This window comes from Rhinolophus sinicus, chromosome 14, assembly GCF_057876585.1.
Source record: "Rhinolophus sinicus isolate RSI-liver-muscle chromosome 14, RSI-T2T, whole genome shotgun sequence".
NCBI lineage: Eukaryota > Metazoa > Chordata > Mammalia > Chiroptera > Rhinolophidae > Rhinolophus > Rhinolophus sinicus.
The window spans coordinates 3,860,132-3,883,962 of NC_142514.1; the positions used below are offsets into that span (position 1 = coordinate 3,860,132).

General features: G+C 46.6%; 1 protein-coding gene across 2 annotated transcripts in view; it reads right to left on the reverse strand.

The window, feature by feature from the left end:
• Positions 1–16,444, reverse strand: part of ACOT7 (acyl-CoA thioesterase 7) — a 92,998-nt gene extending 76,554 nt beyond the window's left edge. Inside the window, exon 1 of one of the 2 annotated variants that reach the window (XM_019746775.3) lies at positions 15,935–16,444. In XM_019746775.3, the coding sequence (XP_019602334.2) occupies positions 15,935–16,095 (161 nt within the window). In that variant the 5' untranslated portion in view covers positions 16,096–16,444. Of the gene's footprint in view, positions 1–10,228; positions 10,481–15,934 lie in introns of those variants that run through there. The other variant, XM_019746776.3, reaches the window with a different exon arrangement.
• Positions 16,445–23,831: the final 7,387 nt, after the last annotated feature.

Sequence of the window (23,831 nt, forward strand, 5' to 3'; positions counted from 1 at the left end):
AATATTTTAACTCCCAGTCTGAGAGCAACCTCCCCAGTTTGGATTAAAACTCAATTTTCCTAATACCTCTGATGCCCCATCAAATGTGTCTGCAGGGCCGTGGGGCGAGCGTATGACTGCTTCCTGCAACCTCCCAACTCTTAAGGTTTTAAACACATCTTCGATGGCCACAATCACACCTGCTGACACCTGGCCTTCTGGCCCCTGGTCTGCCACAAGCCTGAGCCTCTGGGCCCTGAGGGCTGAAGGGGTTAAATTCAGGGCATCAGGGGGTTGGCCCTGGGAGGTCTCCAGTGGGCAGGCAGGCCAGACCAGCAAGAGCCTACCACTTGCCATGGGAGTGTGACAGTGAAGTCACAGAACAACACTGGGAGGCAGAAAGGTCAGCAGAGGCAGTGCTGGAGTTCAGGGAGGGGGACAGAAAGGCGACAGGGAGACGCAGACATCATACCCAGATCATACCCAGACCTCAAGAGGCACGCTCTCCTCCTGCAAGGGAACAACGGGTACCACGAGCATTCCATGTTCTGTAGGGCACGACTTTTCCTGTCACTCCTGGACTCTTGTCTGTCTTCAGGGTCAGAGATAAATGACCCTCGGAAACAAGAATTCAAACAAAGCAGAGCCGAGGCTGTGACGTAAGGGGAAGGAGCCGTGAGTGAAAAGTCAGGTTTGTGGTTTCAGCCCTCCACATAACAGCCTGTGACCTTGACAAGCAACATCCTCTCAGAACCTGTTTCTCAGTCTATGTAAAGGGGTGTGTTCACATGCAATAAATAAATAAATAAAATGAGGTTGGACCCCTATCTCACACCATCTACGAGATGAAATCAAAATAGGTCCAAAACCCTAAATGTAAAAGCTGAAACTGTAAAACTCTTCCAAGAAAATATGGGGTAAATCCTTGTGACTTTGGATTTGACATTTCTTAGATATGACAATAAAAGCACAAGCAACAACAAAAAGATAAATTGGACATCAAAATTTACAGGCTTTTGTGCTTCAAAAGATAACATCAAAAGTGGAAAGACATCTTTGCAGCACAAAAAAAAAGTGGAAAGACTCTGATCTGAAGGAAAAAAAGTACTAATTCCAAAAGTTGTATGACCGGGCTGGCCCGGTGGCTCAGGCGGTTAGAGCTCCATGCTGCTAACTCCAAAGGCTGCCGGTTCGATTCCCACATGGGCCAGTGGGCTCTCAACCACAAGGTTGCCAGTTCGATTCCTCGAGTCCCGCAAGGGATGGTGGGCAGCACCCCCTGCAACTAAGATTGAACACAGCACCTTGAGCTGAGCTGCCTCCCGGATGGCTCAGTTGGTTGGAGCGCGGGCTCTCAACCACAAGGTTGCCGGTTTTGACTCCCGCAAGGGATGGTGGGCTGTGCCCCCTGCAACTAGCAATGGGCAACTGGACCTGGAGCTGAGCTGCGCCCTCCACAACTAAGACTGAAAGGACAACAACTTGACTTGAAAAAAAGTCCTGGAAGTATACACTGTTCCCCCAATAAAGTCCTGTTCCCCTTCCCCATTAAAGTCTTTAAAAAAAAAAAAAAGTTAATGTTTAAAAAAAAAGTTAATATTTAAAAAAAGAAAAAAAGTTATATGACCCCTGTTCAGTGCAGCATTGTTCCCAATAGCCAAGACATGGAAAAACCTCAGTGTCCATCCATGAATTATTGGATAAAGAAAATGTGGTATATATACACAATGGAATCTTATTCAGCCATTAAAAAGAATGAAATCTTGCCATTTGCTACAACATAGATGGACCTTGAGGGCATTACGCTAAGTAAAATAAGTCGTAAAAGACAACCTGTGATCTCACTTATACGTGGAATCTTAAAAACAAAAATCCAAGCTCATAGAGAACATATTGGTGGTTGCCAGAAGCAGAGGGTTGGGGAAATGTGTCAAAGGAGTTAAAACGTACAAACTTCCGGTTATAAAATAATTAAGTCATAAGGATGTAATATACAGTGTGGTGACTATAGTCAATACTATATTACATATTTGAAAGTTGCTAAGATAATAAAAATTCTCAACACAAGAAAAAGATTTGTAACACTGTATGGTGATGAATGTTATCTAGACTTACTGTGGCGATCATTTTGCAATACACACAAATATTGAATCATTACATTGTACTCCTGAAACTAATATGATGTTATACATTAATTATACCTCAAATTTTTAAAAAGTGAAAAGACAACTCTCTGATGGGAGAAAAATCTTTGCAAATCATGTATCTGAGAAGAGACTTATAGCTAGAATATAGAAGGAACTCTTATAATAAAAAGACAAATAAGCCAATTGAAAAACAGGCAAAGGATCTGAATAGACTTTCTCCAAAGATATACAAATGGCCCATAATAAGCACATGAAAGGATACTCAGTATCGGGGTCAAATACATGGTGATGGAAGGAGAACTGACTCTGGGTGGTGAACACACAATGTGAGATATAGATGATGTAATACAGAATTGTACACCTGAAGTCTATGTAACTTTACTAACAACTGTCACCCCAATAAACTTTAATTAAAAATAAGAAAAAGATACTCAGTATCATTAGTCGTCAGGGAAATTCAAATCAAAACCACAATGAGATACCACTTCCCACTGGGATCACTAGAATAAAAAAGACAGATAACAAGCGTTGGGGAGAATGTGGAGAAACTGAAATGTTCTTACACAGTTGGTAGGAACGTAAAACAGTGCAGCCACTTCAGAGAACAGTCTGGCAATTCCTCAAAAGGTTAATCACAGATGTGGAAGGAATAAAAGGGTCTATAGAAAGTGACCTCACAGCGTGACCTGAATATAACATCCCAATTGGGCAGGTCATGGTGGGCAGTCACGCCCCAGGCCTGTAACTTTAGTGAAAAGTTTTAAGCCAGCCCTGTCCATCGTTCTTGTGCATCTAAGTTAACACACCTTTGAGATGTCAGAAGTAATACCCCTTGAAGGGGTACTAACCTTCAAAGAGCACAAAATCTTAGTCACCAGCCTTTAACCCCATCCCTGCCTGGCTTTTTCCCACCTGCATGTAATCTTCCTTAAGTTCCCCCCAAAATTTCACATGCATAAAAGAAACTGTAAAATTCTTATTCTCAGGAGCATTTAAGATCTTGCTCCTTGGCATATGCTGTCAGTTTGGCTAAAATAAATTCTTAAATTCTCTATAGATTTGGACCTTTTTCTTTTTAATTGGGTAACAATATGTTGTTTTTTCCAGGATCCATCAGCTCCAACTCAAGTCTTTGTCCTTCAAACTAGTTGTGAAGGGCGCAACTCAGCTCCAAGCCCAGTTGCCATTTTCAATCTAGTTGTGGGGGTCGCAGCCCACCATCCCACACGGGAATCAAACCGCCAACCTTGTTGTTAAGAGCACGTGCTCTAACCAACTGAGCCATCCAGCGGCTCTACCAGCAGCTCAGCTCAAGTCATTGTCTTCAATCTAGTTGTGGAAGGCGCAGCTCACTGGCCCATGTCGGAATCGAACTGGCAACCCTGTTGTTCAGAGCTCACACTCTAATCAACTGAGGTAACCGGCCACCCATGGACATTTCTTAAGTTAACAATTACTTGGCATAGTGGGCAGCATTTCAAAAAAGCCCACCCAGGACCACCCTGCGTACTGGACCCAGTGCTGGGTCCAGCTGGTTCCCTGCTCTCACCAGTTGAACTTGGGTAAGTCTTCTCTTGAAATTCTGGACCTCCCTGCTTTAAGTAGCAGGCCATGACTTTGAGCTGTCCTTAGAAAATCATCAAGGTGGTAAGGGTTGCAATAGCCCAGGGAAAGGAAAAAAAATGGGTTGCTGCTTTTAATTTGATTGCTTACTGAGAGTCTCAACAAAATCTTTGTTGGTAAAATAAGACTGAACTCTCTTCAGCTCTAAAAGAGAAAGGATAGATGTTTGCTTCCCCAACCCAAATAACCAATGGGGTGACAAGAGTTCAGATCTGCGAATCCAGAGTGGTAGAGATGGGCGCCGGGAGCCACGCAGTGTGGTAACAACCGATCCTGCAGAAGCTGGTGGGAGCGCCGGGGAGAAGGGCAGGATGCCCTGGAATGGGTGCACCCCAAGAGAGGGGACAGAAAGGGGCCGTGCCTTGGAAAGCATGGTGGTTCCAGTGGCCTCTGGTCAGCTCTGGCTGACCTTGCTTGGGTATTCTTAGGTGACTAAGAATCTTTGTGGGGTTGCCCCCAGGTCAAATTCCCTCTTGGGCATAAAGCAGTGCTGTAGGCAGATACATGGCATTTGGTTCCTCTGGACACGGGTACATAAGGGCTGGTTTTTCCTAGAAGTTTGTCCAGACTCTACAGATCTCAAATGAACATAGGAAATCGTGTCTCCCAAGCCAACAAGGCCCCCGACAGTCAGCATCACATTAAGACTAAGATGGCCGAGATGAGGAATCCTTTGATACTTCTAAATTCATCTTTTTCATGCATAATTAGAAAAAGCTGGCTACAAAATTAGGCAGAATGACTGAAAAGAAAAATATTAGAGATCATCTTAGAACTTAAAAAAGCCTTCTCTCCTAAGCTAAAATGAAACTATGTAACAGGATTTGGATGAATGGACCCACTTATGATGTCATTTAGGTGTCAACCCTATTCTTTGAGGTATTAAAAATGGCTGTCCTTATTTTAAAAGGTGGAAAGTCATTTACAAGTTGACTTGTCAAGGACAGATATAAACTGTAAATACCTCCAGGGCAAAATTGGGATCTAATTGTTCTTTCATAAACTAGTGAGTTGTTCTCAAGACCCAAAAATCTCTGTATCTATCCATGTATGTTTACATATGTACTCGTATGTTGTAAATGTGAGATAATTTTCTACTTCCAGATAGCATTATTAAAATTAATTTAAAGGCAAGCACTTGTAAGGATTGGATAGTCTAAAATTCTCAAATATAAAAACTAATTCAAATGCTTTTCAAGTTCACATGATCTAAGATTAATACTTAGTAAATAAAATCTAGCTTAAGTTTGTTGGTTTAAGTAAAACAGACATGTTTTTATTTTACCTGGGTTTACAAAAATAAGTTCATGTTAATAATTGACTTTGAGGTCCATGAAAAAATGTTCCTAGAGGTTATAAAATGTCTTCATAAACTTGCCAAGCTAAAGAATGTTAATTATTACTTCTTAGTTTTCATTAGACTTTGAGGTTTTAAGGGTTAAAATCTCATGATATGTAAGAATAACTCTATGCAGAAGCGTTCCAGGAACACCTCAAAAGATTTAAAACTCCATGGGAAATGTCATAAAATAAGTGAGGAAAACTTCCAGGGTATATTGTATGGGTGAACAATGGTTGTAAGTCAAGTGACTAGTCGGGGCTGTGGGAAACCCAAGATGGCTGCTTGGTTCCTCCCTGCTCCCTGGCTCCCATTTCTCAGTTTTTCATTCCTTCATGCATCTCAGCACATTGAAACTAGGCTTAGATGAAGGAAGTTATGAGCTGAAATTGTTGAAAAAAGACATCTTGGGCCAGCCCGGTGGCTCAGGTGGTTGGAGCGCCATGCTCCTAACGCAGAGGTCACCGGTTCGATTCCCACATGGGCCACTGAGCTGCACCCTCTACAACTAAGATTGTGAACAACAGTTCTCTCTGGAGCTGAGAGGCCGTGAGCAGCCGGAGGATGGTGTGGGCTGCAGTGTGCTGCCTCGAGCTGCCGTGGGCTGCCATGAGTGGCCAGCAGCCAGCGTGAGCTGCTGTGTGCTGTCAAGGGCTGCCGTGGGCTACCGTGTGCTGCCATGAGTGGTCGGTGGCCATCGTGAGTGGCTGGCAGCCAGCGAGAGCTGCTGTGAGCTGATGTGAGCGGCTGACCAACGACTGGCTACCGACTGCCTCAGGCGGGGGGAGCGCAAGGCGAAAGAAAGGGAAGAAAAGACAGCCTACACTATTGCCAGGGTTTGATAGAGTCATTTCAAGAAAATGCCAAGTGGGTAACCATCTCCTTTCACAGCAAGCTCCCAGAAGACGAACATTTTAAAGATCACTGACTGCCACCTGGATTTTGTTTTATTAGGAAGGACATGAAATAAAACTCCCCAACCTTGTTAGAAGGGACCTTATCAGGCACCTAACCGCTAATGGACACCCTTTAACCGCACATGACTTCATTTCTTCAGCACACATTCTGCTTTAATCCAAGCCAGCTTTGTTCGCCCTGACAGAACTATGTAAGTCACCTGCATTCTTTCCACACATCCTCCTATCTGTACTTATATTGTACGTCCACTCCTTCTAATCATTAAGCCCTTAGGACACTGCGTTCTGGTCAACACCAAATTCACCTAAGAATAAAGCTTCATGAAAGAATCAAGTTTCAGGTCTATCAACCATGACTGGGATACAATAACGAAACCTCCAACAATGAGTGAGGGTTCAGGACAACCAAGCTGACACCTCGGCCTCAGTTACGTTTCAGCTCCGGGACCCATGACAGCGGAACAGCCCCACGGACTGCAGGCCCTGGAAACTGGATGGAACAAGGCCATGACTGACACCAGGGCCTGAAGCCATGATCAAGTGTCCCCTGCCTTAGCCCTGACCAATCTGTAGAGCTCCCAACCCCAGCTCCCAAAGCAACCATAACTGATGCTTTTTCCCTTATATAATGTAGCCACTAGAGGCCATCAGGGAGCCAGGTTTTTGAGAGCACTGGCTCACCTGTCTTCTAGACTTCATGCCAACTCCCTGAATAAACCTTTACTTTCTTTGCTGCAAACTTCTGCTCCTCTTTCTTTTGATTGGATGCGCGCAGGCAAGTGGACCCTTTCGAGTCTGCAGTAACACCCTGTCTACAGACATCGAAGACTCCTTGAGGACGGGAAGCACTGACAGTAGAGGTAGTAGACAAGACATCAATCCCAAGACATCGACAAGACCTGTACATGTACAGATTGATACTGAATTCAGAACCCATTTTGTTTGTCTTACCTGTCTGTTAATATTAGTCATAGTAACAGTTATACTTGTTATTTGGGTTTTTCTATATAGCTCAACTGTTTATGATTACTGAAGATAACTGTTCATACTCTTTTTGTGGCGATGTAAATGTTATACTAGATACCAAATGCAGAAAAAGGAGAGAGAAGGCAACACCCATCATGAGATTTCACAGGACAGGAATGCTGACGGAAGATACGTCCAAACCTGCAGAGAATTTTTATGAGTTTATTTGAACCAAACTGGTAACAATTGCCCGGAAGCAAAATCTCAACAGATTGAGAAAACATTCTGGAGAACAGCAGTTTTGCAGCTTATTGTATACATTAGAATCAAAGGAGGAGACGTAAAGAGGGTTATATGAAATCCACTGACGGTAGATTAGGGAGGTGGGAGAAAGCAAAGCGGGGAAATCTCTGGGATTGGATAAAAAGCAAAACTGAAAAACATACTGCTTTTACACTGGTGGGTACAGGACAGTTAGTAATTCACATTTACAGCACACAGAAATGGTATTCAGGGAACAAGACAATGAGGGGTCCTGTAGTCTCTGTGCGCGGGTGGGAGGGTGTGCCCTCAGGGGTCCGGAAAATGGAGATTATTCTGACATTCCAAGGGTATGTTATCCTCAATGCAAAAAGACAACAGACAGGCTAAAACTTCAGGTAAAGACTGACCTTTGTCAAGGAAGCTACAGGCCAAGGAGGTGACTACCTGCCATGACCCACTTTTAGTCAGGAATCTTTATGTTCAGACCATCCTGTGGGGTTACTTTCTGTCTCTGAGTTTGTAGGGCCCGCCTTGCTGGCCTCCCCTGAGCTTGTCAGGCTTAGTGCGTGGCCCCTTTTCTGTCCACAGGAATGAACCTTGGTTCCACACACTCACACACCCCCGCAATGAAGGCTGTAAGACCTACTCTTCCTGTTGGGGAACAATTCAGCCTCAACTCAAATCACATGGGTACAGTCGTGCCCCACCCCCAGTGGTCAACAAGATGACATCCATGTTGACACTTCCCAGGAAGCAGCCTTCCGGACACTGTGAGACCACACTACCCGACCAAAAGGTTGGTCAATGCATCCTTTGGACTGATTTATGACCAAAAGGGAAAAGTATGGGCGAAAAATCGGTCTGTGAAAGTAACCCAGAGGGCGACCTGATCAGAAATCCGTAACTGGGCAGGTCACGCCCCAGGTATGTAACTTCTTTAGTGAAAGGTTTTAAGCCAGCCCTGTCCATTGTTCTTGTGCATCTAAATTAACACACCTTTGAAACGCCAGAATAACACCCCAGCGGGTATTAACCCTCAAGAGAGCACAAAATCTTGGTAACTAGCTTCTAACCCAATCCCTGCCTGGTTTTTTCCCACCTCCATGAAATTTTGTATTCCTTAATTTCAAATGTATAAAAGAAACAGTAAAACTGTTATTCTTGGGAGCATTTGAGAGCTTCCTCTCTGGCACATGTTGTCAGTTTGGCTCAAATAAACATTTCTTTAAAAATTTCTCTACAGGTTTGGAGGTTTCTTACGTCACCACAGAACTACCATATGACCCAGCAATTCCATTCCTGGGTGAGCTGTTTTCACATTTTTTTCTCACACCAACCAATTCTCTAACTCTCGCCATCAGCTGGGCGTCCTACAATTCAATGCAATTTTGACACGGAAGCCCAGAGTCAGCGCAGACCCCACAATGAAGGGCTCAGTCCCACAGGACTGCCCCCACTTTGCACGCCAGTCACAAGTCCCAGACCACCTGTACTTCTGAAGAGCCAGCTTCAGGGGTCCCCACAACCTTCTCCTCCGGTTGGATAATTTGCTGGAACAGCTCACAGGGCTAAGAAAAACATTTAAGTTTATTGGTTTATTATAAAGGATACATAGGCTCAGGAACAGCCAAATGGAAGAGACGCACAGGGCAAGGTATGGGGTGGGGAGGCATGGAGCCCCCACACCATCTCCAGGCACACTGCCCTCCCAGTACCAACACGCGTTCAGCAACCTGGAAGCTCTCCCAACTCCACTATTTAGGGTTTTTGTGGAGAGTCCATTATGGAGGCAGTACTGATTAAACCACGGATGATCGACTCAACTTCCATTCCCTCTCCCCACCACACCGAGGCCAGGGGCAGGACTGAAAGTTCCAACTCTCTAATCCTGCCCTGGCTACCAGTCCCCCATCCTTAGCTCTCTAGGGGCTCCCAGGCATCAGCCATGTCATTAGCATACAAAAGACACTAGTATCACTGGGGAGATGACTCGGGTTTTAGGAGCTGGGTGCCAGAACCCAGGGACAAAGACCAAATAAATATTTCTTACTATGCCACGCATATCCCCAAAAGAAAAACATATGTCCACACAAAAACTTTATGCGAATGTCATAGTAACTTTATGCATAACAACCAAAAGGTGGAAACACGGAAATGTCCATTAACTGATGAAGGGAAAAACAAATGTGGTCTATCCATACCGTGGGAACCACGAAGGAAGCAGCGATTCACGCTACAACACAGGTGAACCTTGAAAACAGGCTAAGGGAAAGAAGCTAGTCATTTGAAATGTCCAGAACAGGCAAATCTATAGAAAAGGAATATATTGGGGGGGGGGGGGGGAGGTGCGGGTCACAACAAGGAAAAACAGCTAAACGGTATGGATTTCTTTTCCAGGTCATGAAAATGTCCTAAGATGGATAGCAGTAATGGTTGCAATTCTGAATAGACTAAAGGCCACTGAATTGGATGAAGCATGGAATGTGAATTGTATCTCAATAAAGCTGGTACAAAAGGGGGGAGTGTATACCCACTCAACAAAGTTTCTGTAAAGTTTTGAAGAAATAAAACATGTGAAACAGTCATTCAGGACAGTTCCCTCTGGCCCCAAACAAGCCAGCACAAAAATCACAGCTCAATTCCCCCCAGGGGAGAGCAGACACCCATACCCCCAGGCCATAGCTGTTGGAATGCAGGGTTCCTCAAACCCTCAAAGGTCCCAGCTTCCCAGAACCCAGGGCCCCCCAGGCCAGAAAGCCCACCTTTACCAACAAGCTGAGTGGGGTTCAACTGGTCCCTGGGGGAAAACATGCCAGGTCCTCACTAAGGATGTGGACACATGCAATCTGACAGAACAACAGAACATCCAGCACCCACTGTCCTCTTGAGCCATTTCCAAGAAATCCTCAGTCACGCGGCCCGAAGCCCTCAGACAGGTTGCCCAGGCGGCCTCACGTATCACTGTGGGCACAGCAGTATCCTGCTCGCCCTACCTTCCAGAGACACAGGGTTCAGACCACACAGCAGACATGGTTCCAACAGCCCAGGCGGAAGCCCTGCGTCTCTCCCTTGGACCATTGGCCCGGACAGCTGCCTGTGGGGCCAGCCCACGGAGGCGGATAGCCAAGGCCAGCAGCAGTTTCATGCCTTGGTGAGAGGCCAGGCGGTCTTCCCAACTCCCACTTGCGTCTCCCCCAGGGTGCTCCCCACAGGAATGCAGGTCTCGTCCCCAGGCCTCCTGCTGGGGAAGCCCCTCCCCACAGCAGTCCACAGTCTAGTGCCGCTACCAGTTTCTCTAAGGAAGTTTCTCTAAAACAGGCCAAGTGATGCAAGAAATTCATGACTCAGCCCGAAGTTACACAGCCCGCCTCCCACGTAAGCAAATGAGAGAGGAAGGCAAACAGGGCCTTAGCCATTCCCAGGAAGAGGAGGAAATGGGTGGGGCTGTGGGCCTCTACAACCTACCAGGCTAGACTAGGTATAGGATAAACAATAACCTTGGGGTGATTTTCTTTTTTGTAATGCAAGTGCCTGACTTAAGCTCTGATTGCCAAAGCATCCACGTCAAAGATGACTGTCTCAAATAAATACCGTGTTAACCACCCTCGACCTCACTGTGTGGCCCCACGTGTGCTGGGTAATCTCCAGGTCCTGTAAGTAATAAGTTTCAGTTTCCTGATGGTTAGTGCTGAAGGGTATCTTGCAATCCTGAGAACCAAAAGGGCTAATCCAGCCTCAGGGCTGGTTACTGATAGGCTGAGACAGACCCAAAACACCAGGCGCCTGGCAGGTAGGAGCAGCTCCACCTGGGCTAGAAGGACCTCTGCCAGGCAGCAGGTGTCAGGAGGGCTGGGAGGATGCCAACTAGCACAGGGGTCCCAGGACAGCAGGGAGGCTGAGGAAAGAAGCCACAGCTCACAGCAGAAGGTTCCCATCCCTACTTCAGACAGTGGCTCTCAAGCTCCAAGGGGAGCTGGAAGGGTGCAGATTCCTGCCCCGCCCCCCACCAAGATGCAGAGGCAGTAGGTCTGGGTGGGGGCTCAGGAGCCTGTTTTCCTTTTATTCTTTAATTGTGGAAAACATCAAAGGCTTACAAGAGTGGAAAAAAGGAAATAACCCTGAAACCCACCAAACAGCTCCAAACTGTTAATATCAAGTTTGGTTCCTCCCGGGTCCACCCGACTTGCTCCCCCCTCCCCACATGAGTTTGAAGGAAAGTCAGGTATCACAGCTTGGCATCCATAAATACCTCAGCATTCTCTATAAAAGATAAAGGCTCCTTTTAAAAACAATCATCCCACCTAAAGTATAATACAAATCCCTCAATATCATTCACTATCAAGACTATTCAAGTTTCCCCAAATATCTCATAAATGTGTTAAAATCTGCATTTGGTTGATTTTCTACTGAAGTATAATTTGTGTGCAGAAAATCTGCATTTGTAACAAGTTTCCTCAGTTATTCAGCTGTAGATAGTCCAAGGGTCAAGGGTAAAGTGAGCAGGTAGAGTGACCATTTATCCCCCTCCCCAGGACACCTCTGAGAGTGAGAGAGCCAAGTGGACAGGAGGTAATCCTGGCTCAGTACCCACCTGGAGAAACCCCGCCCCCAGGAGAAAGCAACTTGTGACCTGATTGAAACCAGGGAGCTGGTCAGTTGCAGTGCCAAGCAAGCCAAGGGTGATGCCAAGCTGCCTGGCCCACTTACAGGGAGAGACTGGGCAGTGGGTGAGCACAGCCTCCCAAACAGGCTCTCTGGGCTGCAAAGACTGAGCCTCGCCCAGGGTCCCCAAGAAGGGAACCAGCAGTGTGCATCGTTTTGTGGAATATTCCAGAATACCAGCTCTAAATCAGGTTCTATGTTTTCATTAATTCCATTATAAACCCAAAGACAGAGCCCTACGGGGAAAAAACCCCAACCCCATGACATACTAAAATTCAGGTCCATTCCACTGATACTCACTGGTATCTCTACTAGGTGCCAGGCACTTTTGTCGGCATTCGTGGTACAGCAGTAAACAAAGCAATCCCTCACCTCAAGACACTCCCTAGATCTGCAGCTAAAAGCACAGCAAGCAAAAGATAACCCTGTAGTCCTCACACACCTACCTACAAATAAAGGATTACAGGTTACTTACCCTGGGCCATGTCCACACCAAGGTCCGCCGCCTTTAGCTCGGTTGTCTGAGAGCTGAGCACAGTCCGCAGAGAGCTCCTAAGCCTCCCTGGGGAAACCTGTCCCCCCAGAGACCTACCAGGAATTGGGGTTTTTTAATTCTTCTACATACGGGACTGTCCCAGAAGATCGCCACCAGACATAGGAGGCTATCTACATTTATATTTCAATAAACTTAAATAAATGTTTTTAAAAACTCCGTTTCTCTGAGCCACATTTCAAGCACCCAGTGGCCACTTGTGGTTAGTGGAAGTGGGGCATTTCCACCACTGCAGAAAGCTCTAGTGGACCGCGCCGCTCCACAACGTCCTACTTTCCAACAACCTGTTACATGACATGGCCTTCAACTGTATTTCAACAAACACTCAGGGGGCTTCTACTAGGGGCCCACGCTGATGCCGTGATTATGCCCCACAACTAAACGTCAACCAAAGCTTGCCAAGCAGTGCAAAGATCACAGCAATGGGTCACCCAGCAGGGAATAATCCCCAGGTTGCCTTCGGCTCCCTGGCTGGTCAAAGTTGCCTTGGACAAGTCTTTAACCTCTGAGAGCCTCATTTTCCTCATCCGTAAAATGACAGAGCTGGGCTGGAGGCCTCCAGGCGTCCTTCTGGGTCTGACATTTATCAGCATTCTGAGTCCAACAAGGACTAGACGTTAATTAATATTACTCAAAATAAACCAAAGGAAAAATTCTTTTCTAAGAGTTTAAATGCTGTCCCAAGAACCTGCATCTGTAGGGCTAGATCAAAAGGAGGGGACAGCGCCCTACAGTGGCCCAGCCGTCGAAAATTCCGGTTCTCAGAGACAAAGGGTTCTTTTCGTGAACTCAACATTTATAAAGGCCCTGCACCGTGCTAAAGGTTTTAATCCTCACAACAACCCTGAGACAGGCACTATTGTTATCTCCGATTCACAGGTAAGAAAACTGAGACCCAGTGAGGTTATAAGGAACATGCCTAAAACTACACACCTGCGAGAGGCAGAGCTGGGATTCGAACCCAGGGTGTCAGCATCCTGAGTTTGCGTCCCACTTTTCAGACAAAAAGAGCTTCCGTTTACTTACAATGCGCCAGTCATTCTGCCAAGCACTAGATGCGTTTTCTTTTCTTTAACACTCGGAACAACCCATGAGAAAATGGGGGCACAGAAGAGTTAGGCAGCCAAGTGGCAGAGGCTGAATTCACACCCAGGCGTGGGACTACAAAGCTGGCTCTAACCACTGCCCTCCCCAGCCTTCAGAGCCCCAAGCCCTTCAACGCCTCCTTCGGAACCCAAAGCATGTGACCACTCTTAACTGTCCAGGATGGTGGGGGTTAGGGCATCCTCTCCCTGCTGAACTGTGAAACCCCCTAAGGTAAGGACCAAATTTTCCAGGTCGGTGTTCCTCCCTCAGGGCACTTTCCTCCTTGGAAGCGTCCAGTGAAACTTGTTAAATTCATGGGTTCTGCTGTCCTAGGCCAGGAGGCTCCTCTTTCAACACAGGGTGTCGGCTCAGATGTCCTTAAAGGGCTCCCCACACTGGTGTGTCTACTCTTTCCTGTGTCCTGGGCTTTCACTGGACCAAGCCTTTGTGACCACAGCCCTCCCCACTTTGGCAGGCTCACCTCAGCCACGTACGCTGCCCAAGCATCCCACAGCCAAGGCAGCAGAGACAATATGCAATTGTGAATATGCAAGAGGCAGTCCGGAAAGCACAGTGAGCAAGAAAAGCCCACACATGTAGGCTTGTGCACATATGGAAGTGTCTAAAGCTATCCAAAAATCTATTAACTGTTAGAAGCTGGGGCTTTCAGATACTTATTTTTTAATTAAATTTATTGGGGTAACATTGGGTAATAACATTACGTAAGTTTCAGGTGAGAAGCTGGTTTTTCAAAAGATAATATGTATAGCCTAGGTTTTCATCATCCTGATGAAGTACATAAATGCCCAGCTTTCCGCAAATAGACTGAAATCGGTGTCTTCTTTTTTGGGAGTGCAGTGGAAAGAGCATGGGTCTGGAGACAGAAGACCTGGCAGTAGCTGCTTCTCAGGCCCTTGTGGCTGGATGACCTTACAGAGGCCCTGGGTCTGCGGAAATTCAATTTCCTCCTCCACATATGGGGAGTGGCGGAGATCCTTGCCTCCTCCCAGGAAGCTGGACAAAACAAGTGCGATGAGACAGATACAAGCCCTTTGCAAAGGATCACCCAGCCAATAAGGTCACCCAGCCAATAAGAGGCAGAGCCTGAACCAAGGACCTGAATCCAGGCCCCACTCTCTCCAAATATCAGTCACTTCTATTATTTTTGCCCCAGGAACTTGGGGGGGGGGGGGGACAAGGCAGCCAAGAACAAAGGGAATGGAGCAAAGCTCCCCCAAAGATTCCGACTCCCTCTCCCTAGAAAAGTAAAAACTGACCTTGAAGTCAGTAAAGGCCCTGGACTAGGCTAGAAGAGGGGTGCGGTCAGGGCACCCCACTGATCCAGCACTTACTCTTCCAGAGAGATGTTAACATCCACAGGAAACTAACCTGGCTTGGACCCCAGGTTAGTGTGATACCCAATGCCCAAATTTGTGGAACCTGCCCCAAAACAGGAAGCAGCTGTCACTCTTAGCGGTGCACCAAGCAGGACAGGCTCTGTTGCAGGCCCCCAGTGCCTGCGCGGCCTTCCCAGCCTTGCCCTTACTTAGCTCAAGCTCAAATACCAGCGTTCCTGCTTCAGATTCTGCCCAAGGGAATGAAGAGTAACCTTGAGGCTGCCCTCCATCCTCTGGTCGGAAATGAGCCAGTTCCCGATCTCCCGCTTCCTCTGGGGGCCTCCATCTACCTGGTACCCGTGGAGAAAGGCAGGGGTGGTCTGCTGAGAACAACCAATTGCCCGCATTGTGTAAGATGCTTCCAGGCTCAATGGACCATTCCCTCTTAGCAGTAAACTGTTAGAGAGGAAGGGTATTTTTCTCTTCTTCAGGTTAACCCTGGTTTCCCCCAAGAAACCTAGGCGGTGCACTGAAAGGGACTGTACATCTGCAGCCCCCGCCCACTCGGGCACCCACCGATGGGTCCGCCGGGCTCCGGACGCCGACCAGCGAGCCGGTTACTTGCGCCCCACATCTCGGGGGATCCGGTTGGCTCTGCACCACCACCCAGAAAACGACCCTGAATTAGGGGGCTCGGTGGGACCTGGGCTGGGGTTCCGGCGTGCCTGGGCACCGGTGGGGCGGAGCTGGGCGGGGCGCAGGGGGCCGCACTCCGACCCCCGCCCGGAAAGGGCGTCGCGCCGAATCAGTGCGCAAACGGCCTGCGTGACCGCGGCGCCGCCCGGGGGATGCGCGGGAGGCCGGCGAGGACGCGCATGAGGAGGCCGCTGTGTCTGCGGCACCCGAGGCGCAGCCGGCCGCGGGCGGGCGGGCGGGGTCGGGAGACGGTGGCTGGCCGAAGATGATGGGCCTGGCCCGGGGCGGAGGCGGGGAGAGCGCGGAGGGGCAGGCGCGGGGTGACCTGGCGTCCGGCCGTCCTTCGCGCTGCGCGCCCCTCTTACCGGCAGATCTGGATGGCGGACGGAGTCCCGGCGGCGGGGCCCGACATGCTGGCGGCAGCGGCGGCGGGCAGCTGAAAGAGAGCGCAGGTGTCTGGCGGGCCGGGCGCGGAATGAATGAGCCCGGGCGGCGCCATGGAGGGGGAGGGAGGAGGCGGAGCCATGGCGCTGGCGTGGCGGGGCCTCCGGGCCGGCAGCGAATCGGACGCGGTCGCCTTGCACGCCCCACCCCTCCTACGTCCGGCCCCCTGGTGTCCGCCGGCTCCTTGGGCGTCGGGTTCTGGCCGTGGGGCGCCGCTTCTAGAAGGTTCGGCGGCGGTTGGGCGGCGCCGGCGGGGCGGCCGCGTGGGTCAGCCTCGCCCCGCGCGGCGTGGTTTGTGCGTGGCGTGCCCACCGCCGGCGCCTGCCAGCTCGTGGTGTCACGGTGCGCCCACCGGGCGGGACAGGCCGGATGCGGGGGCCCTGTGGCCGTTGCGTGTCAGAAAGGCCTGCGAGAGTGAGCGTCGGGGTTTCGCCTTGTACAATCAGCCCCGAGAGGAAATTGGAGGCGGTTTCCTGTAAACGAGCGTTCGTTGGCGGAGCTGCTGTGTAGAGTTTGCAGGGCGGCACGTGGATGCACAAAACGGGAAGCCAGGAACTGTTAGGCCTTTGCAGCAAGTGCCTTTGCAGCAGCACCGGCCTAGATGGGCTGGAGAGAAGGAGGGAACCCGGGTCTGTTTACATGACCCGCGCTGCAAACACGGCAGAGGAAGCCCAGGACCATAAACAGTCCAAATATTACTGTGTCCTGGCTTCTGTAAAGAGAAAATGGTGCTCCCTGGTTAACCACTTGTATATGATTGCCAGTTGCTTTCGAACAGGATCTAAGTGGGGGGGCCCAGTCCCTTAGCAAAAATACCATGAGTTATTTTTGCTATAGTGCTGATGGTTTTACACAATCTCTCCCCTTACAGTTTCTCACCTTCCCCTTTTAGTTTTTTTCTACTTTCTCCTCAAGCTACTGGGCCATTTCTATCCCTCTCTTTCAGCAAAACTTCTCAGAGCTGTTTATACGTACAACCTCCTCTTCCCTCATCCCATTCTCTTTCCAACCCATTCCTTTCTGCTTTTATCTCTACTACCCAATTATCAAGGTCACTAATTCCTTCCAAATTGCTAAACCCAATAATCCGTGTCAGAAGTCGTTTTACCTGTCTTCTCAACAGCAGACATTATCTCTCTTGACACGTTGACTCTGCCTTCCAAGACATCACACACTCCTATTTTTCTAGCCACTCTGCTCAGCCTGCTGTGCTGTTCTGCCTCACCGCCTGCTCCTCAGAACTTTAGTTAGAGGAGACCCGAGCAGTGCTTGGACTGGAGGTCTCATCCTCTCTCATGACTTTAAGTCCCATCTAGTCAATAATTGCCACATAATCTCCACCCAGACCTCTCCTCTAAATTTCAGGCTCATATGTGCTCTTGCCTAGGCCGCACGCAGCTCACTCGGGTTGTGTAATAGTCATCAAACGCTCTCCGCCATCCTCATCGTCCCCCAGAATTTGTTCCTCCTGCAGTCTTCCCACTTCAGTCATAATCCCTTCCTTCCAATGGCTTAAGCTAATCTAGAGTCATCCTTGACACACACCCCCTTTCTCTCACACCCCTCATCGAACCCATCAGCAAATGTTGCCAGCTCTGCATTCAACGTAAGTGTAGAATGTGATCACCTCTCCAGCTGTGGCATTCAAGAATCTGCCCACACCTACCTCCATGTGTCCAGCTTCACCTACCGCTCTCCCTCTTGGTGACTGAACTCTCGCCGCTCTGACCTCCCTGATGGTCCTTTAATGGGCTGAGACCACTTGTCCCGAGGGACCCATGTGGCCCACCCTTTCACATCCTCAGTTATCCACTCACCCTACCTAAAATTCTCCAACACTCCCTAGCCCCCTCCCTGGTTTGTTTTTCTCTTAATTAGCACTTAATACCGTTTAACGTATATTTTACTCATCTATCTATTGTGTCTCCACCAGCTAGGATGCATGTTCCATGCCAGGAGGCATTTTTTACTGTATTGTTGTATCCCAAGCTCCTAGAAGAGTGCATAGCTCATAATAGCTGCTCAATAAATATTTTACGAATGATTGAATTAGTAGTGGTTTACCAACAGCAATGTATTTAACAACAGCAGATATTTAATTCATTATATTTAATTTGCACACTCTCTTTGGACTAGAAATATTATCCACAAGTTGTTTTAAAAACAAATATGTTATTAAAATAATACCTAATATTTATGGAAAGATACTGAAGAAATTGTTGACACCTTTGGAAAAAGGACTAGGGGTAAGGCCTTTACTTCTCATTTGTATGTTTTTGTACAGTTACCACCTAACCGTTCATCTACGTTACTATCTTTTCATGGTAATATGGAGTATCTGATACGAAGCAATAGGAACTGTTATACACTGATGTTGGGACTATAAATTGGTACAACCTGTTTGGAAAATAGTTAAAAATAGTTACTAAAGTTGAAAATAGCCATATCCTTTACCTAGCAATTCCACTTCTAGGTATTCACCCTATATATTAAGAATGAGTGCACCCAGAGGGTTCATAGCAACACTGTTTGTAATAACCCCAGAATGGAAATAACCCAAATGCCCATCAACAGTAGACTGGATCAGTAAATTGTATACTTTTCAATGCAGTACAAATAAACCAATGAAATCCATTTACAACAGGAAAGAATCACAATGAGGAAAAGATCCAAAAGGATACATACAGTGTCAAGCCATGCACAGAAAGACAAACATTCCATTCGTGCTCTTATCAAAAAGATGAGATAAATGCTGGAGAGACGTGGAGATAAGGGAACACTTGTGCACTGTTGATAGGAATGTAAATGGGTGCAGCCACTATGGAAAGCAGTATGGAGGCTCAAGAAATTACAAATAGAGCTACAATATGAGCCAGCAATCCCACTTCTGGGTACATGTCCAAAGGAAACAAAACCTTTGTCTCGAAGAGATATCTGTACTCCCATGTTCACTGCAGCATCATTCACAATAGCCAAAATGGAGTATTATTCAGTTTAAAAAGGAAGGAAATCTGATCATTTGTGACAACAGGGATAAATCTGGAGGGCATCATGCTAGTGAAATAAGCCAGACAGAGAGAGACAAATACTGCATGGTGTCCCTTAGACAGTATGTGGAATCTTCAAAAAAAAAACAAGTCAAACTCAAAGAAATCATAGAAAAGTGTTTTACAGGACAAGGGGGTGGGGAGAATAAGGGGAGGTTGATAACAGGTTACAAACTTGCAGCTATAAGAGGAATAAGACCTGAGAATCTAACGTATAACATGATGCCTATGGTTGGTAACACTGTATTGCATAATTGAAATTTGCTAAGGATAACACATGTTAGGAAAACGTAAGTAGATGGCAAATCTATAAAGAAAAACATGGAAATGATTATCACAAAAGTCTAGATAGTGGGTCCCTCTCAGTGAGAGGGAGAGGAGTATCATCAGGGTGAATCCCACGGGGTGGGGAGAGTGGGGGAGTATGTTCCCTCTTGACTCGGGTGATGGTGTACAGGTTGATAATTTTTTTTATACAATGCACATATGGGCATTACGCATTTTCGTTATATCTAGTTCACAACTTTAAAAACGAATGTACCTGGGAAGTGGGATTATGGACTTTTTTTTTTCTATGTATTTTTAGGGAAGTAGCGAGCCTAGTGGTTACAGGCTTGGACTATGTAGTCCAATTCCCACACTCATATCTTTACTATTTGTTAGCTGTACGGCCTTGGGAAAATCACCTACTTACTCTGTGCCCAAGTTACTTCATCAGTAATGCTATCATAGGATGGTGAGATAGGATAAATATGGGAGAGAAGCAACAAACATTCTAAAATATTAGCTATCAGTATGCTGGTATTAATGTGGCTGCCCCAGCTTTCTTTTGATAAGTGTTAGTATTGTATTTTTTTGTTTTAGAGTTCTCCAAAGAAACAGAACCAGTCAGAGATATATAGATATAGATGGAAAAAGAGAGAGATGGATTTATTATGAGATTATCAAGAATTGGCTTACATGATTATGGTGGCTGAGGAGCGATCTGCCATCTGTAAGCTGGAGACCCAGGAAGGCCAGTGTTGTGATTCCATCTAAATCCAAAAGCCTAAGAACCAAGGGAACTGATGGTGCATATCCCAGTCCGAGGGCGACACCCACACTGGGGAGGGACATCTACTGAGTCAAATGCTAACCTCACTGGGAAACACCCTCCCACATACCTCCGGAAATAATGTTTAATCTGGGCACGCCAAAGCCAGTCCAGTTGACACATGAAATTAACCATCATAGTCTTCTTTTTACTTTAACCTTTCTGTCTCTATATTTAAAGTGTGTTTCTTCACCAACTCACATTGGGGTTACTTACCATGGCAAATCAGGATAGAGGAAAATTTCAAGAAATCAACTAAGGTTGTTCATTTTCCAAATCATAGGATCCTCTTTAGGGATATTTGGTTTCCTCTCTTTCTTCCTCCATATCTTATTGGTTAGCAAGGCTTGACCATCTTCCTTCTAATTGACTTTTAGTTTCTTCTCCATTATCACCATCATCACTCTAGTCAGATTCTCATGGTCTCATCCCAGACTCTTCAGAGCTGCTCTAAACAAATTCAAATATTTAAAAAAAAAAAAAAGAAAGTGGGCTACGGTGGAGTAAAGAAGTGGGCCCCACAGAAGATAATAGAGACTGTTGCTTGTAGAATTGCATATAGTAGTAGCAACTTGCATTTTTATGCAGTCTGACAATCTTTGCCTTCTACTTGGAGCATTTAGACCATTTATACACAGTGAAATTATCAATTCATATGCTTGGGCTTCAATCTATCATTTGCTATTTGTTTTTCTATCTGTACCATCTGTCCTTTGCTCTTTTCCCCCTCTTCTCCTGCCCCTTTTGGAGTGTGTGTGTACGTTTACTAATTCCTTATCATGTCCACTCTACCTGTCCTATGCCAGCAGTTCCCGACATGTGCCCTGTGGACCCCTGGCGGTCCCTGAGACCCTTTTAGGGGGGGTCCACGGGACAAGAACTATTTTATAATTATACCAAAATGTTATTTGCCTTTGTTATTCTCATTGGCTCACATATATACCGTGTTTTTCCAGAGGATACATGATGTGTAGTGATACTATACAATGAAATGAGTCACTATTTGTAAGATCGACGTAACTCAGGAAACCGATATTTTTCATGACTAATGCATGATGTTATATAATCACAGACAGGTAAAAGATTCCTTCAAAATGCCAGCTAGATCAGTGGAGTTTAATGTAACAGAACATGAAAAAAATAGTGCATCAATATGGTTTTAGAGTCTGCATTGCCACTGACCTTTCAGACACTAACCCTTGTTGAGTTTGGGTGTAGTATCAAAGAAAAATAATGCACAATTTTTTGAAAAGACTATTAAAATACTCCTCCCTTTTCTGACTATATATTTATATGAGGCCAGATTTTCTTCACATACTTCAACCAAAACAACATATCACAACACACCGAGTGCAGAAGCAGATATGACCACCCAGCTGCTTTCTATTAACAGATAGCAAAGAGATTCACAAAGCTATAAACAATGCCACTCTTCCTTCAAATATTTTTGTTTTGGAAAATATATTTCTTATTGAAAATAAGTTGTATATGTTAATGTATAATGCATGTATTGTAATTTTAATGAATTAGTTTTTAAATTTGTTTTAATTTCTAACATAGTAAAATATCGACAGACATAATCCAGAGTTGATTCAAGAATGACTTTTAGCAATGGTTAACTGCAATGGTATACAAAGTGTATTCGTTTCCTGGAGCAACCATAATGAAGCTCTCTACAAAGCAGATAGCTCAACACAACAGAAATTTACTTTCTCACAGAGGCCAAAAGCCAAAATCAAGATATCAGCAGGGCTGTGCGGCCTCCAAGGCTCTAGGGAAGAATGCTTCCTGCCTCTGCCAGCTTCTGGTGACCCCACATGTTCCTCGGTTTATAATCGCATCACTCTAATCTCTGCCTGCCTCCATCTTCACATGACTTCCTCTGTTTCCCTATGTGTCCTGGTTTACAAGGACACTAGTTATTGGATTTAGGGCCCACCCTACTCCAGTGTAACCTCATCTTCCCTTAATTACATCTGCAATGACCCTATTTCCAAATAAGGTCACATTCTGAGGTTCCAGGTGGACATGAAGTTTTAGGGGGACACTATTCAACCCACTACACCTGATATAGTCACAGAAAGTAATGCCCTAAATAGTGCAATGTCAGCAAGTAAAGAAATATGGGGGAAATAGACACTGGATGGAAAATGGAATGGCCTCACCTCCACAGGAGATGAGCCCCTGGGGTCTGCCCCGTCTCTCCTCCGTGCCTCTCAGCTAATAACTGGAATTATTACATAGCCAAGCTGGAGCATGCTGGGCCTGGTAACGGAGGGCAGGCCCACACCACAAAGGAGCTGCAGGTTCTAGGGAGAACACGTGGGACTGGATTCGGAGGATACTGAGTCAAAGACAGTGGAAAATAGAGTTGGTTAAGGGAGAGCGTATTGCTTTGCGAGCATTGTCCAGGACACTGGACATACTGCCCTGGCGTTGAGATGGTGCAATCATGCTGCTAAGATGGCTCCTGGCAGCACGGATAGGTGATGGCCCACACTGAGCGAGGCCAGCTGTGCTCCAAAGGCTCAGAGAAGGGGCCATGCTACAATGGACATGCTCTACAATGCTGCAAAACCCCCCAGATGGGTAGGTTTCTTGGGAGGATCTGACGGATACACCATTCACCAAATTAGTAAGAGAGGCATGGTGACAGTGCACTAGCATGAGTAACAAGCAAAGCGGTGGCCAACGGGAGATGCCATTGCAGGACCAGGGTCACTGCCATCCTGGGAGGATGGACTCCAAACCAGCGGAGGCTCCGTGGCAGTGCTTAGCTGTCACAAGCCAGGAAATCAGAATTATTGTAACAAGTGGCAAAGATGGAGGCAGGCAGGGAGGCCTGACCCACAGAGAGCTATGCAGATGGCTGAAAGAACCCAGCGTCCAGAGAGGCAAAATAGATGGGCAACCAGCAAGGGCACTGCTCGGCCTGTACAATTAAAGGAAACAACAACTGGACCATGGGAGACTGGGGCAGTGGCTCCAATAAAACATCATGAGTCCTTGTGTGCTTTCCAGACCTGAGACAGTTTTCAGCTCCAGAACCCACTGACTGAAGGAAGGCTGGGTCCCCAGGACCTTGCAACCTGAAGCAAATGTGTGGTAATGGTTTCCCCCAGCCTTCCCCACTGGAACCGGTGACACTTGTTTGGATAACTGTACCCCAGGAGAGGTGGAGTGCGCAAACACTTGTAGGACCGTTGGACATGGGGTCTGAGTTCACAGGGTCCTCGGACATCCAAAATGTCATCACACGTCCCTCTTAGAGTGGAGACATGGCAAAGTAGTAAATTAAGAGACATCTATTTTCCCACTATGCTTTGTTTGGGACTGAAGCACTGCCACACATGTCTACCACCGCATATAATTTTTTTAATCAGTATTAATTTTGAAGTGGAAGGGTAATTCGTAACCATCAAATTAGTATGTATATTAATAAGTTGCTAAAGTTATCATTATATTACTAACAAATTGTTTTTTAGAAAACATGTAAGCCTCCAAAGTGCCCTCCACCAAGATAGTAAGTCAAAACAATCTGCATCCCAGAGTGGTAGAAATGGATGCCGCCCTTAAAAGATCTTCACATTATTGTGCAACCATCGACACCACCCATCTCCAGATCACTTTTTATCTTGCAGAACTGGAAGTCTGTACCCGTGGAACACTAACTCCCCA